Source organism: Dipodomys spectabilis, unplaced genomic scaffold (genome assembly GCF_019054845.1).
Source record: "Dipodomys spectabilis isolate Male_0828 unplaced genomic scaffold, ASM1905484v1 ptg000187l, whole genome shotgun sequence".
In the NCBI taxonomy this organism is placed as follows: Eukaryota; Metazoa; Chordata; class Mammalia; order Rodentia; family Heteromyidae; genus Dipodomys; species Dipodomys spectabilis.
In genome coordinates, this window is record NW_024870864.1 from 13,393,237 (window position 1) to 13,412,577 (window position 19,341).

General features: G+C 42.0%; 1 protein-coding gene across 1 annotated transcript in view; it reads left to right on the plus strand.

Moving 5' to 3' along the window:
- Positions 1-19,341, plus strand: part of Sh3rf3 (SH3 domain containing ring finger 3) — a 376,261-nt gene that overhangs the window by 260,791 nt on the left and 96,129 nt on the right. Inside the window, exon 4 of the mRNA XM_042695543.1 lies at positions 18,693-19,052. Coding sequence (XP_042551477.1) covers positions 18,693-19,052 — 360 coding nt within the window. The remainder of the gene's footprint in view (positions 1-18,692; positions 19,053-19,341) is intronic.

Consider the following 19,341-nt stretch of genomic DNA (forward strand, 5'->3'; position numbering starts at 1 on the left):
AGTGTTTAAGTTTGCCTCTCTAGTCTCCTTCTTTACCATCCATCTTAGGATTCCTTCTGAGCCCACCTGTGCTCATGCCTAAGTGAGCTTCAATAGTATAAATATGGAGAGCACTTCTAGGCTAAAAGATTTTTAAATTAATTCAGTTTATTGTTATTGTAGAGGTGATGTGCAGACGGTTTACCATTACATGTCAGGTAATGAGTACATTTCCTTTTGTATAGTGTCTCTGCTCCTGAATTCTTTCCCAGTCCTTCCCTACCATCTCCAGATCCATGAGTTGTATAGTGCCCTTTCATCAATGTCCAGTGAGCTCCACTGCTGAACTTTTTCCTCTTTTTCCCTCGAGTTCTGCACCCTCCTCCCCACCTTCCCAAAGACATAAAATTGAATACACCATACATAAGGTAAAGAAGACAGAATCATCAAAAAATAAAAGAAGAAGATAAAAGAGAGGTCTCTTGTTTCCATATCTTGGGATTTGTTTCAATATGTATGATATGAATATTGTTTTATATAAGTATGAAGAGGAACTTAGGCATTGTGCCTTTGTGTTTCTCTCTTAAGAGTATCCTCTTTTGGTCTCACTGTGTGTGAATATCTAGAATCCTGTATAATTTATCATATCCTAGTGTATTTTGGATATAATTTCTGCAGATCAGAGAGAACATACACCGTTTGTCTCTCTTGAGGTTATCTTATCCCATTTAACATGATTTGTTCTAGTTCCATCCATTTCCTTACAAATGACATTATTTTATTCTTTCTAGCGGCTATGTAAAATTCCATTGTGAATAGATACCACATTTTTTTGATCCACTCATCTATTATGGGGCATCTGTACTATTTCCATATCTTGTCTATAGCGAATAATTCAGCAGTGAACATGGATATGCAGGTGACTTGATCATATCCTGGCTCATAATGTTCGGATGCCCAGGACTGGTATGGCTGGGTTATAAGGAAGGTCTACATTTAGTTTCTTGAGGAACCTCCAGACTGCTTTCTAGAGTGGTTGTACTAGTTTACATTCCCACCAACACTGCATTAGGTAGGGTTCCTTTCCCCCCATATCCCCTCCAACATTTGTTGTTTGAATTCACAATGTTGGCTAGGCTAAAAGTTTTAAGCTGAGGTTATAGGAAAGTCCTGTGGCCTGGGGTCCATGGTATGGGCAGACAGCCCAGCTCATAGATTCTCAGCCATCTTACTTCCTTACGGTCCATTCTCACATGCCAATAGGACCTTTTGAACAGAGTTGACTCTGGCATCTGAGTCTTGAGGAAAGCCTCCAGTTGGACTGATTGCTCTTAGAGTAATCAGACTCAACCACTAGTTGTGCCCCTGGGGATTCACTCAGCCTGTCCCTGCCTACCTGGCCCTGCTTAATGCCCTACCATGTGGACCTTCTGTACTTCTTCTTTCTTTGACAGGTGAGAACCCACCCAGCTTTATTATGGAGCCAGTTCAATAGATGGCTCCCTAAGGGCTTCTTTCAATTCTGTCTCTCACCAGACTATGGGTGCATTGTTTTATAGCCTCATGCTTCATCTTCATCTTGAAGTAGAGATGATAACTTAAAATCAATGACATAAATGAAGTGTATTGACAGCACCTGGCACAGTGAGAACTATATGCTGGAAATTACTTCTCTAGCTGCCATTGCTGGGGTTGGAGAAAACCCCAACATTCTCTCATTTTTCTTGTGTCATTCTGTAAAGAGCAGCAAGTAGCCCTCGAGTCTCATTGCAAAATTGGACCTCAAACAGTGTTTGTTAGTAGCTTTCAAAATTATTGTTAGCGTACAATGATTGCCTAAAATAGTGGGTTTTACTGTAACATTTTTATCTATGCATAGTATGTGCTTTGAGTATATCTATGTTCCATTGCCCTTTATATTTCCCCCTCCATCTTCTTCTTTTCTAATAGTTATCCTTTTAACTTCATGTCTTTGTGTTTTTTTTAGATTTATCTTAAAGCCAGACACAGATGACCCACACCTGTAATCCTAGCTATTAGGAGGCTGAGATCTGATGATCAGTTTGAAGCCAGGCTGAGCAGTAAAGTCCATGAAACTCTTACCTGTGACTCAAGTGGTAGAACAATGGCCTTGAATGTAAAGCTAAGGGATTGTATCCAGGCCCTGAGTTCAAATCCTGGCACTAACCACCCCCCTTGCCCTGCCAGATCCAACTTAGAAAAGAAAACATAAAATACATGTCTTTCTGAGTTTGGCATATTTTCTCTAACTTTTTTTTTTTTTTTTGGTCAGTCATGTTGGCCTGGGCGCTGTCCCCCAGCTCTTCAGCTCAAAGCTAGCAATCTACTACTTGACCCACAGTGCCACTTCCTGTTTTCTGAGTGGTTTATTGGAGATAAGAGTCTCAGGGACTTTCATGCCCGAGCTGGCTTTGAACAGGATCCTCAGATCTCAGCCTCCTGAGTAGCTAGGATTACAGGCATGAGCCATCGGTGCCTGGCTTTTGCCTAACATTTTGAGATTTGTGGCAGCAGTATAAATAAGAGAAAAAGAAATAGCAAACCTTTAAAAGAAACTATTTGAAATTTACTGTTTCATTCTTCCTAAAGAAGAACAATCACTTAGAGAATGAGTTTCTGAAAATTGTGGGAGTCAAGGAACCTTCAGGAAAGGAGATATGTTATGGTAGATCCTGGCTGGGCTCAGCCTTCCCTATGGGAAGCCCACTGAGCAGCCCCCCAGGGCTCCTATATCCATACCTGAGGGACAGGGCTGGCCTCAGACTACTGTCAACAGGAATTCAGCTGTGGTGTCACACTATGTGTCAGGAACAGGCCTGGACTTCAGCAGGTAGACACCAGGGACAGAAGAATAACCAGGAAGTCAAATGTATTCATCTGGAATTCTGTCTTTGAGTGGATGGATATATGGTTAGAATTCTGCTCTTGTTCATGTTTTTTCCCCTCTTGGAAAGTACTGGGGTTTGAACTCAAGGCATCACAATTACTAATCAGGTACTCTACCTCTTGAGCTATGCCCCCAGTTCTTTGTGTTTCAGTAATTTTTCAAATGGCGTTTCACATGAAACTCTCTTTGAACTGAACTACTTCTCTTATTTATACTGTTATGCTGTATATATTTAGACTTTATATATATATACAGTTATATTTATAACTGGTTATCTTATTTATACTTCCCTCATAGCTAGGATGACAGGCACACCAGCATGCACAGCTTTCACTGCTTGAGATGGGATCTTCAGAACATTTTTTCCCAGGCCAGCCTCAACCTTGAATCTTTTCAATCTCTGCCTCTGAAAAACTGATGTGAAGCACCGTACCAAGCCTCGTTCATAAATTTGATTCCGAATTCATATATTCATCTATCTTTTTTATATTGGAGACTGAACCTAAGGTCTCATGCTTGCTAAACAACTACTGTACCACATTGAACTATGCCCTCAGCCTGCTCAGTTTTGTTTTGTTTTAAAACTGAGTCTTTGCCAATATTTTTGCCCAGATTGGACTCAAACTTGAGATTCTCCTGCCTCTCACTCCCAAGTAGCTTGCATTCAAGTGTGTACCATCACACTCAGTTCACCTGCTTGTAAATATGCACCTTTGTCGAAAATGTAGTGGGTGATGCTTATGATTTTTCTTGTAACTCTTCATCATACCCCATTCTTGACTCTAGCTGAGAAATTAGAATGAGGTGTGAGCTCCATGATGGATAAGATTCAGTAAAATAATGTCAGTCCAAACAGGAACTTGGAGTTCTTATTCTCACAGAGGGCCAAAGCTCTTTGGCCACCTCTTAGTCTAGGGAGTTACTGGCCCAGGGCTGATAGCTTCTTTCTCAGTCACTGTAGATGGGCCAAGGATGTGGATCCTACCACCTGAGAGAGATCTCATTGCAGCTGGAAACACATGGTTTCTGTGAATTGCTTTGAAACACTGTAGGAAAACAGGCAGGGAGGTGGGTTTGTCTTCCTACTTTCATCTGTTATAACAGCTAAAATTCTGTGACCAATGGGTACCAGAGCTTCACTTCACGATCAGGAAACTGGTGAGGATGGGACAGGGGCACAGGGGCAACACTCTGCCCTTATGTGGCAAGTGCAGCCCCCAAACTGCCCTAAACCAAACTGATATGGACTGGCCCTGGGCTTCCTGCTCTCTGGGCTTCTACTTTCATTCCTGTTTGTTTTTATATTGGTTAATCCCTTCTTGCCTTCAGGGGTGTGGGACTCTAATATTGGCAGGCCGGACAATTAGTTTTGGAGGCTTCTTAGACTCCGACGTAGTGCTCAAAGCCAACAGCTGTGGAAAACAGCTTGGCTAGATCAGACCCGAAATGTCCCACTCTAAGAAAATAGACTTGCTTCCCATAAACATGGCACTTCCTGCTTAGTGCAAAATAAAACGAAGTATGTTACTGCCAGGATTCCAGAAGTCTGTACATAGGCCCACAGATAATCTAGAGACTCTGCTCTTTTCTGTTTAATGACTTTTTCTGATTATAAAAATAATACCTGGCTATTGTTCAAAATAGAAAACTTCAGAAAAGTGTAAAGAACAAAAAATCCCTCACAATCCTACCAAGAAATATGAACACCTTTGTAAGAAAAGAATGAGGTGAAATGTTGTTAGCATATTATTCTGTTTCTTTTATTCTTTTCCATGTATAAATTTACATATACTTGGGACAAAGTGGGATTGTGCTGTATCAGTGTTTCTATCTTGCTTTTCTCATGAAATGTTGAGTTTCCCATGACATTACTGCAGTAGTTTTAGAATGCCTCATCCCCAGAGCCTCTTTGCAGTATGGTTTTTAGGTATCCTGCCATGACTTTCCAAAAGCTTCTGCTCCATCCAAACCCACAAACCCTAACCTCATTTAAGCTCATGATGTTCTGATGTTTTGTTCAAATGCTCTAATGGCAGTGCTACCACAGGGCCTTTGTGCATCCCATTCCCACTGCCTCACATTCTCTCAATGCTGGCGGGGGGGGGGGGGGGGGGAGGCACTGGCTACCTACTTAATCTGAAACCTTCCTTTTCTGGTACATGCTTTCCTCATTCTTTCTCTTGCATTTATTTCTCACCATCCAATATACATCACAGAGTGAAATACCTGCTTCTTGTCTGAATGGTTTTGTTTGGTTTATGTTTTCTTCCACTGTTGTATTTGTTGTTGTGCCCAGAAAAGTCTCTCATGTATAGTAAGTGCTCTATATGTGTGCTCCATAATGAGAGCCAGTCCCCTTTCTGAAGCCTCTGTTTCAGATAGTATGTGGGAAGTCTCTTCTTTCCATTGGCCAATCTACCTGGATACACCATTCTCATCTTAATCCATTGCTGCCACGTGGGCACCAGCTTCCCTGGGAGTGCCTAAATCTTCCTTCTCCAACCTCTAATGTCTACTTTAACCCCAGTACAAGAAGTCAGCAGAGGCTCTATGTCCATCCTCACTTCTCATCAGGCATCTTGAGCCTGTTGAATGTAGACCCCATGCACATATCACATGCACACATGTGTACACATACAATTGTATGCATACTTCACTATTCTTGTGGTATATCTCCACTGTCTAGAAATAAGTTACTTGTGGCCCACTGTAACTTTTGTAGCCATTGAAAGAGGTTGTCTTCTCTATGTCACCCAGTCTTTCTTGAATAGTTTCCCTTATGACTACTCTTTCTTTTATGAATTGTTATTTTTGTTACATCATGAATATTCTTTTAAATTTTTTATTTTATTGCAAAGGCAATACACAGAGGAGTTTCAGTTACATAATTAAGGTAATGAACACATTTCTTGTCAAACTTTGTTACCCCCGCCATCATTTTTCTCCCACGTTCCCTCCGGCCTGATTTCCCCTCGCCATCAAATTGTAAAGTTCACTTCCAACATAGTATATTGTGAGTATTGCTGTTACATTGGTTCACTCTTTGTTCTTTTTCTCACCATTTTGTGATTCCTCTTCCCTTCCCTAAAACCAAAAACAGTGAAACAAGAGATAAACCAAAGGGAAAAAATGAAAGAAAAAAGAAGTAACTTCACACAGTATATTAAAAACAGAAACAAACCCCTCTTGTTTTCATATCTTGGAGTTCATTTTGATTAGCATCATTTTGTATGGTCATATGTACATATTGAGCTATTGTGATCTTCGGCTAGGACTATCCTAGACATACACTAATTATTACAAATGAGGGAAATCATGGAGCCTATGTTTCTTTGGGCTTGGCCTCTTCAACAAATGGTGCTGGCAGAATTGATTATTCATATGTAGAAAACTGAAGTTAGATCCTTACATATCACCCTGCACCAGAATCAATTCCAAATGGATCAAAGACCTTGAGGGATGAGAAGATACCCTGAAAATACAAGAAGGAATAGGGTATATACTAGGGTTCCTTCACAGACATTGAAACTTCCTAAATAAAGATCCAGAAACACAACAAGTAAAAAAAGGCTGGATAAATTAAACTGCAGAGCTTCTGCATGGCAAAGGACATAACTAACAAGAAAGCCCACAGATTCAGAGAAGATCTTCATTAGCTATATAACAGACAAGGGTCTCATATGAAAAATATACCTAGAACTCAAAAAATGAATCCCCCAATAAAAAAATCCTCAAAGACCTCAAAAAATGAAGCCCCCAATAGAAAAAATCCTCAAAAAAATCCACCCCATTAACAAGTGGGCTAAAGAATTAAAAAGAGACTTCTCTGGAGAGGAAATAAGACTAGCCAGTAGACATATGAAAAAATATTCAACATCTCTGTCCATAAAAGAAAACCACATTGAGATTCCACCTCATCCCAGTTAAAATGGCCATTATCAAGAAAACAAATAATAGTAGATGCTGGCAGGGATGTGGCCAAAATGGAATGCTACTACACTGTTGGTGGGAATGTAAACTGGTTCAACCAATGTTCCTCAAAAGACTAAACACAGAACTAGCCTATGATCCAATAATCCACTTCTGGGCATTTATCTGAATGAACACAAATCTACCACACTAAATCTACCAGCACAACTATGTTCATTTCAGCATTATTTACCATAGCTAAGATATGGAATCAACCCAGATGCCCCTCAGTAGATGAATGGATCAAGAAAATGTGGTATATATATATATATATATATATATATATATATATAATGAAATTCTATGCTTTCATCAGAAAGAATAACATTGTCTTATTTGTTAGGAAATGGAAAGGCTTGGAAAAAATCATATCAAGTGAGTATTCTTTTTATTTGTGCCAGTCTTGGGGCTTGAAGTCAGAGCCTGAGTTCAAGCTTTTTTTTGACTGAGCTTTTCTGCTCAAGTCACAGCTCCACTTCTATCTTTTTTTGTAGTTAATTGGTAATAAGAGTCTCACAGGTTTTCCTGCCCTGGCTGGCTTCAAACCACAATCCTCAGTTTTCAGACTCCCGAGTAGCTAGGATTACAGGTGTAATCTGAATGTCATGAATATTCTTAAGACCCTGTGTGATCAATGCATACATTCCCAGGTAAAGCTCTTTCTGTGGAAAGGTTCACCTGTTACCTGTTACCTGACAGTAGTTGCTCTGTGAGTAGCTGCAGTAAAATTGGCCCTGAATTCATAAAATGGGAGAAAATTGCAGCACTAGGAAAGGTGTAGAAGTACTGAGCATAGTGCTTAGAATATACTCAATCAACAGCTATTACTGCTGTTCTTACTGCAGACACATACAGATGTCTATTGCCTTCATATATCTAATAGATATTTATTGAGCACAGACTATGAACCAGCACTAAGCTCTTTAATTATGTATAAAATGAGATGACCAAGAGATGATGGAGTAGGCTGTAGCTTTTAGAAGTCTAATGCTCATGTATCTTTCTTGTTGACATGGAAGCTGCTCTGAAATGGGGCCTAGAAGAGGAGGCTTTATCATCTTCAGGCTCTCCAAGTAGATCATTAAATGAAGAAATGATGAAGCACCTAATTAGAATGTCAAGACCACAACAGCAGCACAATCCAGCAATGCTCTTGTCTAGTGTTCTGTAAAACTGGCCAAGTAGTCTTTGTCCCTTGGCCTTATAACAGCACAGGCCCGAGGTACTATCCACAGAGCTTAGGAGTGAGTTCTTGGCCCAGAGGTGCTGCATCTAGAACACAGGCCATCCCACTGAATAGGATACAAATGGTCCATCCCCTTCCTACATGATTGAGTCTGTGAGCACAAACCATGTCATGAGTTCTTCCCTCCATGAGGCTCCTCAGCCACTGTCTAGGAGGGGTAAGGGCCTGATACTGGCTGCATCTCTGATGCAGATGGGAAGAAGGGGACTGACTGCCTCTGATGGAAGATGTGTTTTTCCCCATTCCTCATGACAATAGCTTTAGGTCTTTTTGTGCTGTCACTTTCAGTGAAGTACATTTTACATCCTGATCAAGTACACATGAAACTGAATGTTTTTTTGTGATTTCTCTTTCTTTTTTTAAATTTATTTTTAATGCAGTTTTTATTGTAAAAATAATGTACAGAAGGGGTACAGTTACATGAATACATGAGCAAGGTAATGAGTACATTTCCTATTAAGCATTGTTATCTCTTTGCTACCTCCTCCTCTGTTTTTCCCCTACCATCCCTTCTCTCCCACCTCCACAACTACACTGCCCCCACTGCCTAAATTGTAAAGTTCGTTTTTCTTTTTTTTATTTATTTATTTATTATTTTTTAATTTTTTTTTTTGTGAACACACTGTACAGAGGGGTTACAATTACATGGGCAAGATAATGCGCATATTTCTTATCAAGCATTGCAGCCTCCTCCTTTGTTTACCCTTCACATCCCTTCCCAGCCTCCCCCCCTCCCCCCCCCCCCCACCAACGTTGTAAAGCTTGTTTTCGACATGACAACTTGTACTTCTCATTGTTGCAACAGGTCCACCTGTATCCTTAAACGACTTGTTTTTCCCCATCTCCTCTACAAGTTATACTGACATAAAATATAGTGAAAGCAGGAGTTATACTGTGGGGGAGGGACATACAAAGCAACAAAGAAATAATCTTATAAATGCGTTAGAAACAATTGCATGAAAGAAAAAACATTAAAATACATATCTAAGGGTTCATTTTCATAACATCACATTATCTGACCTTTTCTGCTTGACTCATACATATACTAGATATTGCAAATAAGGGAAACCATGGGATCTATGTTTCTTTGGGCCTGGCTTACTTCACTTAATATAATTTTTTCCAAGTTTTTCCATTTCCTAACAAATCGGGCAATGTCATTCTTTCTGATGGAGGCATAGAATTCCATTGTGTATATATACCACATTTTCTTGATCCATTCACCTACTGAGGGGCATCTGGGTTTGTTCCATATCTTAGCTATGGTAAATAATGCTGCAGTAAACATAGTCCTGCTGGTAGCTTTAGTGTGGTCTTGTTTGTAAACATTTGGGTAAATGCCCAAAAGTGGGATTGCTGGGTCATAGGGGAGCTCTATGTGAAGTCTTTTGAGAACCTCCATACTACTTTCCAAATTGGTTGAACAAGTTTACATTCCCACCAAAATGAAGTAAGGTTCCCTTCTGTCCACATCCCCTCCAGCATCTGTTGTTGTTAGAGTTCTTGATTTTTGCCATTCTAACTGGAGTGAGGTGGTATCTCAATGTTGTTTTGATTTGCATTTCTTTTATGGCTAGGGATGTTGAGCATTTCTTCATGTGTCTATTGGCCATCCTTCTTTCTTCTTCAGAGAAGTTTCTCTTCAAGTCTTTAGCCCACTTGTTTATTGGGCAGTTGTTTCTTTGAGGATTTGTTGATGGGGGATTTAATTTTTTGAGTTCCAAGTATATTTTAGATATGAGACCCTTTTCCGTTGTATGGCTAGTGAAGATCTTCTCCCACTCTGTGGGCTTTCTATTGATCTTGCTAGCTATGTCCTTTGCCATGCAGAAGCTCTGCAACTTCATGCAATCCCATTTGTCCAACCTTTCTTTGATTTTGTTGTGTTTCCGGGTCTCTATTAAGAAAATTTCGGCCTGAGCCAAGGAGACCTAGGGTTTCTCTTATTCCACCCTGTAATGTTTTCAGAGTGTCTGCTTTGACTCCGAGGTCTTTGATCCATTTGGAGTTGATTCTGGTGCAGGGTGATATATAAGGATCTAGCTTTAGTTTTCTACAAGTAGTTAACCAATTTTGCCAGCACCATTTACTGAAGAGGCTGTCTTTCTTCCATTCTATTGTTTTAGCTCCCTTATCGAAGATTAGGTGACTATAGGTCTGTAGGTTCATTTCTGGGTTTTCAGTTCTATTCCATTGGTCCTGAGGTCTGTTCTTGTGCCAGTACCAAGCTGTTTTGATTACTATGGCTGTATAGTAGAGTTTGAAATTTGATATTGATATTCCTCCAGCAGTGTTCTTTCCATTGAGGAGTGTTTTTGCTATTCAGGGTCTTTTATTGTTCCATATGAATTTTTGGATTGCCTCTTCTATTTCCTTGAAGAATGAGGTTGGAATTTTGATAGGTATTGCGTTGAATTTGTAGATAGCCTTGTAAAGTTCGTTTTTCAACATAGTGTCTTGTACATCTCATTGTTACAATGGGTCAACCTGTATCCCTATTTAAGCATTTTATTTATTCCCTTTTCCCTCCCCAAATTAGAGAAGTGTATATACAAGATGCTGGGCATCAACATCAAATACAGTGAAAACAGGGATTATACCATAAGGGGAGGAATATACAAAGAAACAAAAAATCACATGGCACATTATAAATACATTAGAAACAATAGCAAGGAAGAAAAACCACTTGTGTCCCTATCTTGGGGTTCATTTCACTTAACATTTCTTTGAGCCTGGCTTACTTCACTTAATATAATTTTTTCCAAGTCTTTCCATTTCTTAACAAATGGGATGATGTCATTCTTTCTAGAAACTGAATGTTTTGTGGAACTACTCTTCTCAATACATGAGGTTTTTTCCCCTTATTCCATTTCATTTTTATGATATAAGTATGTGTTTTGGTGATATTATATATCAATCATACCATATTTGTGTTATATATGTCATTTCTCTATTACACTAAACAGAAACAAAACATATATCTATAATGTGAACAACACGTTGGTACACATACAAAATATATGTACTGACTAGAGACATAGGCCCAGGAGTGTTTAATCCTGGGCTGGTGCACCTGGCAATGAACTACCAACTTCTTGAATTATGTAGCAGCTTCATCTCTTAAGTAACTCTCCTTGTACTTCCTCAGCCTCCTGTGATTTATAATGTCTAAGGCAGAAGAGGCCTAGGATACCACTTACTGAGACCCCATGGACAGTACATATGTACAACTCCCTCACCACTGAGAAGGTATCACCAGGATCTCAGCATCCTGCCTTAGCCAAGGAAAGACCTATAGTTTCTCCTCCATTGGAGCAGTCTGAAGCCCACTGCCCAGCAAGAGGCTTTCCTTGGTATTTGGGGGCTAAATGAGGAAAAACCTATATTGTATATTTCTGCTTGCTGAGAAACTTCCATTTTGTTTCCTCTAATAAGTTCTCATTCAGGCAAGAGTGCTACTGGGTCTTCAAACTAGTCTGGAACTTCCAACAAAGGGTCCTTTTGCTCACTGGTCCAAAAGGGTATGAATCAGGCCCTTTTGCTGCTTCTGATATTTTGTTAGATCAGATTTGTACTCCCAGCAAATGAAGGAAATTTCTGTTTTCATGGTTTGAATCCTAGATCCCTTCTTGCCTCAGGCTTTGATACTGAGCTGAGTGTGGCCACTAGATAGGAAAGAAACATCCCATAGTAAGTAGCAAGAGGCTGAACTCAAGGAAAGACAAGTTTCATTTCCTTCTAGGAGGAAAGGATGAAAATCTGGACCAAAGGCTACAGGGAAGTCTGTGGCCGAGTTAGGATTTCCTAAACAGCTGACCTTTGTGGTCAGGGCTGGTAGGAAGTGTCCTATGGATGTCAGTCATTTCCTAGGCTTTCCTGTCTCAGGGGAACCTGGCCCAGAGTTTGCAGACCACCTGCCAGTTATGGCATAGGGACACTGCAAGGAGCCACCCTCTTGTTCTCAGGAAGGTAGGGTAGGGCAGTGGTGGGACAGTGTGCTCCTTTCTGTGAAACCCAAGTGTGAACAGTCCAATTCAACAAAGTGTTCCATAGTGAGGCATGGCTCATCCAACTACCTGGGGGTCACCTGTAGACAGGTAAGGCAGGCTCTGTGCTACCACGCCGTTCCAGAGAATGGTAGAACAGCACAGTCTACCACTCATGGGACTACCCTCATCCCACAGGGCCAAGGATTTGTCCAGTTTTATAGCTGAGGTTTAAATGAAAACCATTTCCCCCCTTTCCCTCTAGTAGTTTTCAGGCATCTTCTGTCCCCAAAAACTTGTCTGTAGTCAGCTTTTATACCTGCAGCAAGGCAGCTGTTCTTGCAATCTAAGTCTATAGCTGCATTTGTCTTCATCATTGAATCTGTCTTGTTTTAAACACTGGTCATCTGAATGATCACCTTGGCTTACCAACTACTCTATCATTATGTCAGCAGCCTGACCTGTATACTTTAGCACCCCAGGACAGGAAGGTAGTATGGGAAAGTCCTGCTACCTCATGCTCATGGGACCCTTGGCCAGCCCAGCAGCAGGATGACCCAGGTGCCTGTCAAACTTGGGTGGGATTGTTGCTCCTCAGGTTGTCTTTATCACACTCCTGCAGTACTCCTGATATAACTTACCCTTGTACAGTGTGCAATTCCAAGGACAGACAGAGCTCTCTTCTAGGGCAAAGACCTGTGCCATGGCAGGCATGGAAGGAGTGGCTGTAGAGTGGCTATTCTGTGAATGTGAGAGAAGTCCTTTTTCCAAAATTTGGGGTCTTGAAGTGTTTCAGAGTTAAGAGATTTTTTTAAATAAGTTTTTTTTACTGTGAAAATACTGGACAGAGAGGTTACAGTAACATGAGCAAGGTAATGAGTACATCTCTTATCCAGCATTGTTGCCTCCTCTGTTGTTTTTCCCCTACCATCCTGTCTCTCCCACCTCCTCAACTACATCCCCCTACCTCTCACCCCCCCACCTAAATTGTGAAGTTTGTTTTTCGACATAGCATCTTGTACATCTCATTGTTACAATGGGTCAATCTGTATCCCTATTTAAATAATTTGTTTTTTCCCTTCTGCTCCCCAAATTATACCAACATCAAATACAGTGAAAACGGGGGTTATACCGTGGGGGAGGGACATACAAAGTGACAAAAATCCCATGGTACCTTATAAATACATTAGAAACAATAGCAAGGAAGAAAAACCACTTGTGTCCCTATCTTGGGGTTCATTTCACTTAACATCACCTTATCTGACCTTTTCTGCTTGACTCATACTAGTTATTGCAAATAAGGGAAACCATGGGACCTATGTTTCTTTGGGCCTGGCTTACTTCACTTAATAGAATTTTTTTCCAAGTCTTTCCATTTCTTAACAAATGGGGAAATGCCATTTTTCTGATGGAGGCATAGAATTCCATAGTGTATATATACCGCATTTTCTTGATCCATTCATCTACTGAGGGGCATCTGGGTTGATTCCATATCTTAGCTATAGTATATAATGCTGCAATAAACATAGTTGTGCTGGTAGCTTTAGTATGGTCTTATTTGTGATCATTTGGGTAAATGCCCTAAAGTGGGATTGCTGGGTCATAAGGGAGCTCTATGTGGAGTCTTTTGAGAACTTCCATACCACTTTCCAAAGTGGTTGGAACTCAAAAAATGAAATCCCCCAACAACAAATCCTCAAAGAAACAACTGCTCGATAAATACGTGGGCTAAAGACTTAAAGAGAAACTTCTCTGACTAGGAAAGAAGGATGGTAGACAGATGAAGAAATGCTCAACCTCTCTAGCCATAAAAGAAATGCAATCAAAACAACATTGAGATTCCACCTCATCCCAGTTAGAATGGCAAAAATCAAGAACTCTAATAACAACAGATGCTGGAGGAGATGTGGCCAGAAAGGAACTCTACTGCATTGTTGGTGGGGGTATAAACTTCTTCAACCACTTTGGAAAGAGATTTTTTAAAAATTTTTTTTGACTATTTATTTAGACTCCAGTGGCTGAGATTGCTTCATCTGAAAAACTGTTATCTGATTTGCTCCAGTATCCCAAACTTTACATCAAGGTGTAATCAGACCAAATTGCTTATGCCTGGAGTTCAAAAATCTTCAGCAAATAAGTTTGGCACGGTTACCAGACCTTAGAAATGAAGGGAAAGGAACAAAAAGTACCCTCCCACCCATAACTACATAGTATGAAAAATTGTCCAACTTCAGTGTTTATGCTAGTCTCAACAACAGGGAAGGTCTGATAGTTAAAGCCCCATATTTGAATCTCTAAAATGAACCCAAGCCCTCCCAAATGCCAGGGCCTGACTATACCTCCCTGATCATATGACTTTTCACCTAAAGATTTAGCCAAGTCATTCCTGTGTTCTGCAATCCTGAAGGAATCTAATGAGATATGGCAGTGGTGATTGTGACACTTGTTTGTAGTGCGTTTCAAACAAGTCACTTAACCTCTCTGAACCTCTGTATGCTTATCTGTACAATACCTAATGTGGTAGGCAGGAAGGTCAAGTGAGCAGATGTGGGGATAGAGGTGATCTCAAGGTTTACCACTTGCTTCTGACATGCTCTCTCAGCATTTCAGCCCCCTTATTTTGGTGGCCTTTCCTTTTAAGGCTCTAGGTATATCCATAGGCAGCCTTTAGGGACACTGAGGCAGAAGGAAGCCAGCAGTGGGAGGGGATCTTTCCTCACACATCTGCTGGTAGCATAGTCATGTAAAGAATGGCATGTTTTGCTACAAAGAAACACTAATCAAAATGCAGCCTGAATGTCTTTCCCTTCCTTCTCAGTGAGGCAAGAAGCTCCTGAGATTTTTGCTGTTGAAAATTTCAGGCAGGTAAAAGCCGTTCTTGAGTTTCTGAAGCTAACAGCATGGTGACCTGGACTGTACATAGACAGGGGAGGGGGGGCGGGTAGCAGCAGCAAATGAAGGCAGATGCCAGGCAGAAGGCTTGTCAGAACACACTGCTACCTTCAATCCTGTGGGGGCTGGCTTGGTGGGGCATAAGCAGACTTGTGGAAGCTTGCTAGTGAATAAAGGCTGCCAAGGATAGCCTTGATGTTGTCTTCTGAGCTCCTGTAGAAAATCAGGAATTGGGTATCATCCCAGACCTATTGAGCCAGAGTTGGCATCTGCAAAATGATCCCAGCTACTTTGGAGCACAGCAGCACAGGAAATAACTTGGAGCTGTTTGTTCATTGATGCATCTGAGAGCTTACACTCAAACTAGACTAAAGAGGTGCTCAGTGCAACCACTCATTTATATCCTTGGCCACATGTGATTGACCTATGAACTGTGAACATCTCCGTGACACCAGATCAGGGTCTCAGTGGTGGCCAGGATTAGGACTTAGGACCCAACTACAAACATCCAGGAAAGCAATTTGGATGAATGTAGTCATTCCTTGGTGTTTATGGTTGTGATTGGTTCTATGCCTCCTGTGGTATCCTGTAGATACTATAATCTTCAGAAGCTTAAGTCCCTCATATCAAATGATGTACTATTTACACACAGCCTAGGTGCATCCACCTGTATAGTTCCCCTCACATGTAGCAATGGTACAGGGGGTTGAACTCAGAGTTTTGTACTTGGCTAGGCAGATACTATATCACTTCAGCCACTCCTCAATTCCTTTTGCTTTCATTATTTTTTCACAGCCCTATCTGGTCTGCAGTCCTCCTATTTCTGCTTCCCACATAGCTAGGATGTGAGGCATGCACCACTACCCTACTTTTTATGGGTCATAATGGTGCTTCTCATCAACTTTCTGCCCAGGCTAGCTTCAAGCTGTGATTCTCCTATATCCGTCTCCCAAGTAGCTAGGATTACAGGTATATGTAGCCACAACTGGCCAAAACAGTCTTCAATGAAAATTTATTTGCACTCAGTTCTAGAACCCCCAGATTCTGGACTATTAAGACAGGCTGAGGAAGGCATATTACCCCTCAACTGTCATTATTAAGGGGTGCAATGCAGGTATTTTTGAAGTGATATGTGGCACTGCCAAAGTGGTATTCTGGGCAACTTTGTTCACAGATGACAGTAGAGAGCCTAGACATCCATGCTGTCATTCGCATTAGGCCCTATGTGCCCGGAATTTCATACCCCAGCCCTGGTGTCTGGATCTCCTGGTTTAGAAAAATGGAGTTTCTAGTAGCAACTTAACCATAGAGAAGCTAAATGAGGTACTCCAGGTGTGTTCCCTGGGGAGGAAGGGAATTACTGCTGTAAAGATTTTGCCATAGTGACAGTGGAGCACACACAGAGGTATATTAGATATGTCCTGATGCCAGTGAATGGATGGCTTTCTCATTCACTGTCTTCCTATGAACTCTGCTGGAAGACCCATCAGCCCAGAAGGACATTCCCTACCCAAGTGTTTAGAGGACCCACAAAGGCTCCTGGAGGGAAGAGACACTGGGTTATTTTTTGAGTAGCACTTTTGAGAAGTAACAGAATAAAGCCTCAAACAAAGCAAAATAGCCAAGCCTCATGGGCAGAAACATTTCTAAGGAGACAATCCTGGATTGAGATCACATGACGTTGAATCTAGAGTATGTTAATGCCCTTCTGCCTGGCCCATGCAAAGACACTGGGATGTCCAGCCATGCTATAGATATATCGCTCATCCTGCCTGGAGACGATGATGTCCTTGAGGAGACATTTCCTTCTCTTCATGTGGAGATTCAGCAGAGTTTGTGGTTTTAACTCACCAATGTATTGCCAGCTGCAGCCCCTAGCAGTACCTGCCAAGAAAGACAAGCCATCTCAGGATGAAAGGATTTCCTGGACTAGGCCCAATGCCAGACTCTGCTCCCAATGGGAGAGGTACCTATGGTGTGGGTGGGGGAGACCCACTTTCACACAAGCCCATTCAAGACTTAGCAGAGATGAAGAGGACACATATGTGATGTGCTGAATCTGACCTTGCCCAGCTGACCTCCAGTGGAGGGCACGCAGCTCCTGCCTAGGTAACTTGCAGGTCCACAACTAAGTCAACATGGCCTCCACTTCCTGTTCAATCTTCCCTTTGCTTGTGAATTTCCTTGGCCAATCACCTTTCCTTCTTTCCTTCTGGATCTCAAGCAACCTTGAGGTTCTGCTGGGCCTCCTTAGGCCTCTAGCTGCCCTCAGGGGCCACCTTCAGTTCCTAGAAAGCTATTTGACTAGAATACTTTATATCATTATTCAGCTGCCTCTTTAGTGTCCTTATAGCACCTGTAGACTGTAGCGTTGTGATGCTCTGAGCGGGATTGTATAGACCTCAAGCCTGTTTCCCTGACTGGCGGTGTGCCAGCCCTACCAGTACCCTAAACTTCTTACCGTTACTGTTTGGTGAGGAGAAAACCCAAAGAGATATTTGGAGCTCCTTTGCATTTCACTCTGTACTCCCCCAAGGTTGGCTCACCAAAAGAGCCAGCTGGCATTTACTCAGCCTCTTCTGATACTTCTGCAAAGATGAAAGAGAAAGTGTAGATCTTAAAGGCATTTACCTAGCCTGGTGGCATTTGTTTAACCTGTCTAAGGGCAAAACCCCAAGCTGATTCTTACATCACATTTACTTCCTGGCTTCCCTGTATACAAAATAAATAGTTTTCTCTCCTTTATTCTGTTAAATCACAGCAAATTCCCCCCTCTAGATATCAGCTTAAGTCAAGCCAAATACAGCATAAGAAGAACATCTTGAATGAAAACATCCTTCAAGTGGAAGAATTGGGGAACCTCACTAGGGTCCTAACAGATCCATATAAGCAGAGGCATTGCTGTCCTTCAGCTGGTGCCTGTCAGGGCTGCTTGGTTCACAGAAGGGCCTCAGGGGCTTTGCATGAGTACCCACTCAGAGAGTTTTCATTCCCAGTGTATTTCAGGCTTGCTCGTTTGTCTCAAACCTTCAACTGACCTTCCTAGCCATGTGCTACCATGAACAGAATTTTGTCAAAGGAAAATTCTACATTTTTTTTAAAAAAGGTGTTGTTTAGAAGGTCAGATGGGAGACAGGGGAAGGAACCGTGAGCTGAGTCCTTGCTGAATAATTTCAGTTAACAGGTCATTGACTGCTCATGTCATCTTTCATTGCTCATGCTAACCAGAGCAGACTCCTGGCCACTAGAATAAAATGCCTCCTACTACAGCTCTGAGGTTTTCAAGCAGCTAGCAGGTGCAGGTTCATGTGCAGGGCAACTTAGAGCCTGTCATGGTAAAGGCAGGGCTGGCCATGTCTAGTTGAAGTTCACTCTGGCCTCTATTCCCCTTGTTCTCTGCATTATGTCCTGAAAATGGCAAGCCACTGGAAAAGATGGGGTGGAGGAGGTAGTGGTCTTTGTCTTGTGAGCCTCTGACAAGGTTCTCTGAATAGTTCTGGAAACCCAGCTCAGTAACACCCAGGTGGCACTCTTACCCCTGTCCTGTTTCTCCTGCACAACACAGTGGAAGTGACCAGGAGAAGTGATCTGACTGGATTTGAACTTGAATTCATTGTCAGTTTGTAAACAGAAACAGGGTAGAGTGTAAGTGAACATGGCCTGGCTTGCAAGTTATTTAATGAAGCCCCCTTCTCTCCCCTTTCTTTTCTAGCTCAACGACTCTGCCAAGCAACTCATTGAGATGGACAAGCCATGTCCAGCTGCCACAGCTGCATCTGGCTGTGACACTCCCTTGTCCTCTGAGTCCGGTGGGGTGGCCAACATGGCCCCAGGCCACACTCTAGGTAGCTCAGGGGCAGTCAGTGCCTTCCAGCGGCGTGTGGACAGCAAGAAGAATGCCAAGAAACGCCACTCCTTCACGGCGCTCAGTGTGACGCACAAATCCTTACAGGCTTCCAGCCACAGGCATTCCATGGAAATTAGTGCTCCAGTGCTCATCAGCTCCAGTGACCCCCGTGCTGCTGCCAGGATTGGGGAGCTTGTTCATCTGTCCTGCACTGTGCCCACCCAGGTATTGTTCTGTAGCTCAGGGCTACTGCTGTTGGGGTCTATGGGGTTCCACCTTCAGTTTTATGCCTTACAGCAAAGGGAGCCACCCTGCAATTGCTTTGAGGGTTATTGAGGCTTTATCCTTCCTGCAGACTTTGGGTACCTTCTGGAGCCTTGTGAATATGTGTGTGGTACTCTCTATGTGGGGGGAAGGGAGGATTGCCAGTGACCCCAGGACATGGCCAAGCTGGCCTTGAGCCTTGTACTTACTAGGCAAGGGTCCTTGTCATTTAAGCTACATTCCAGCTCTT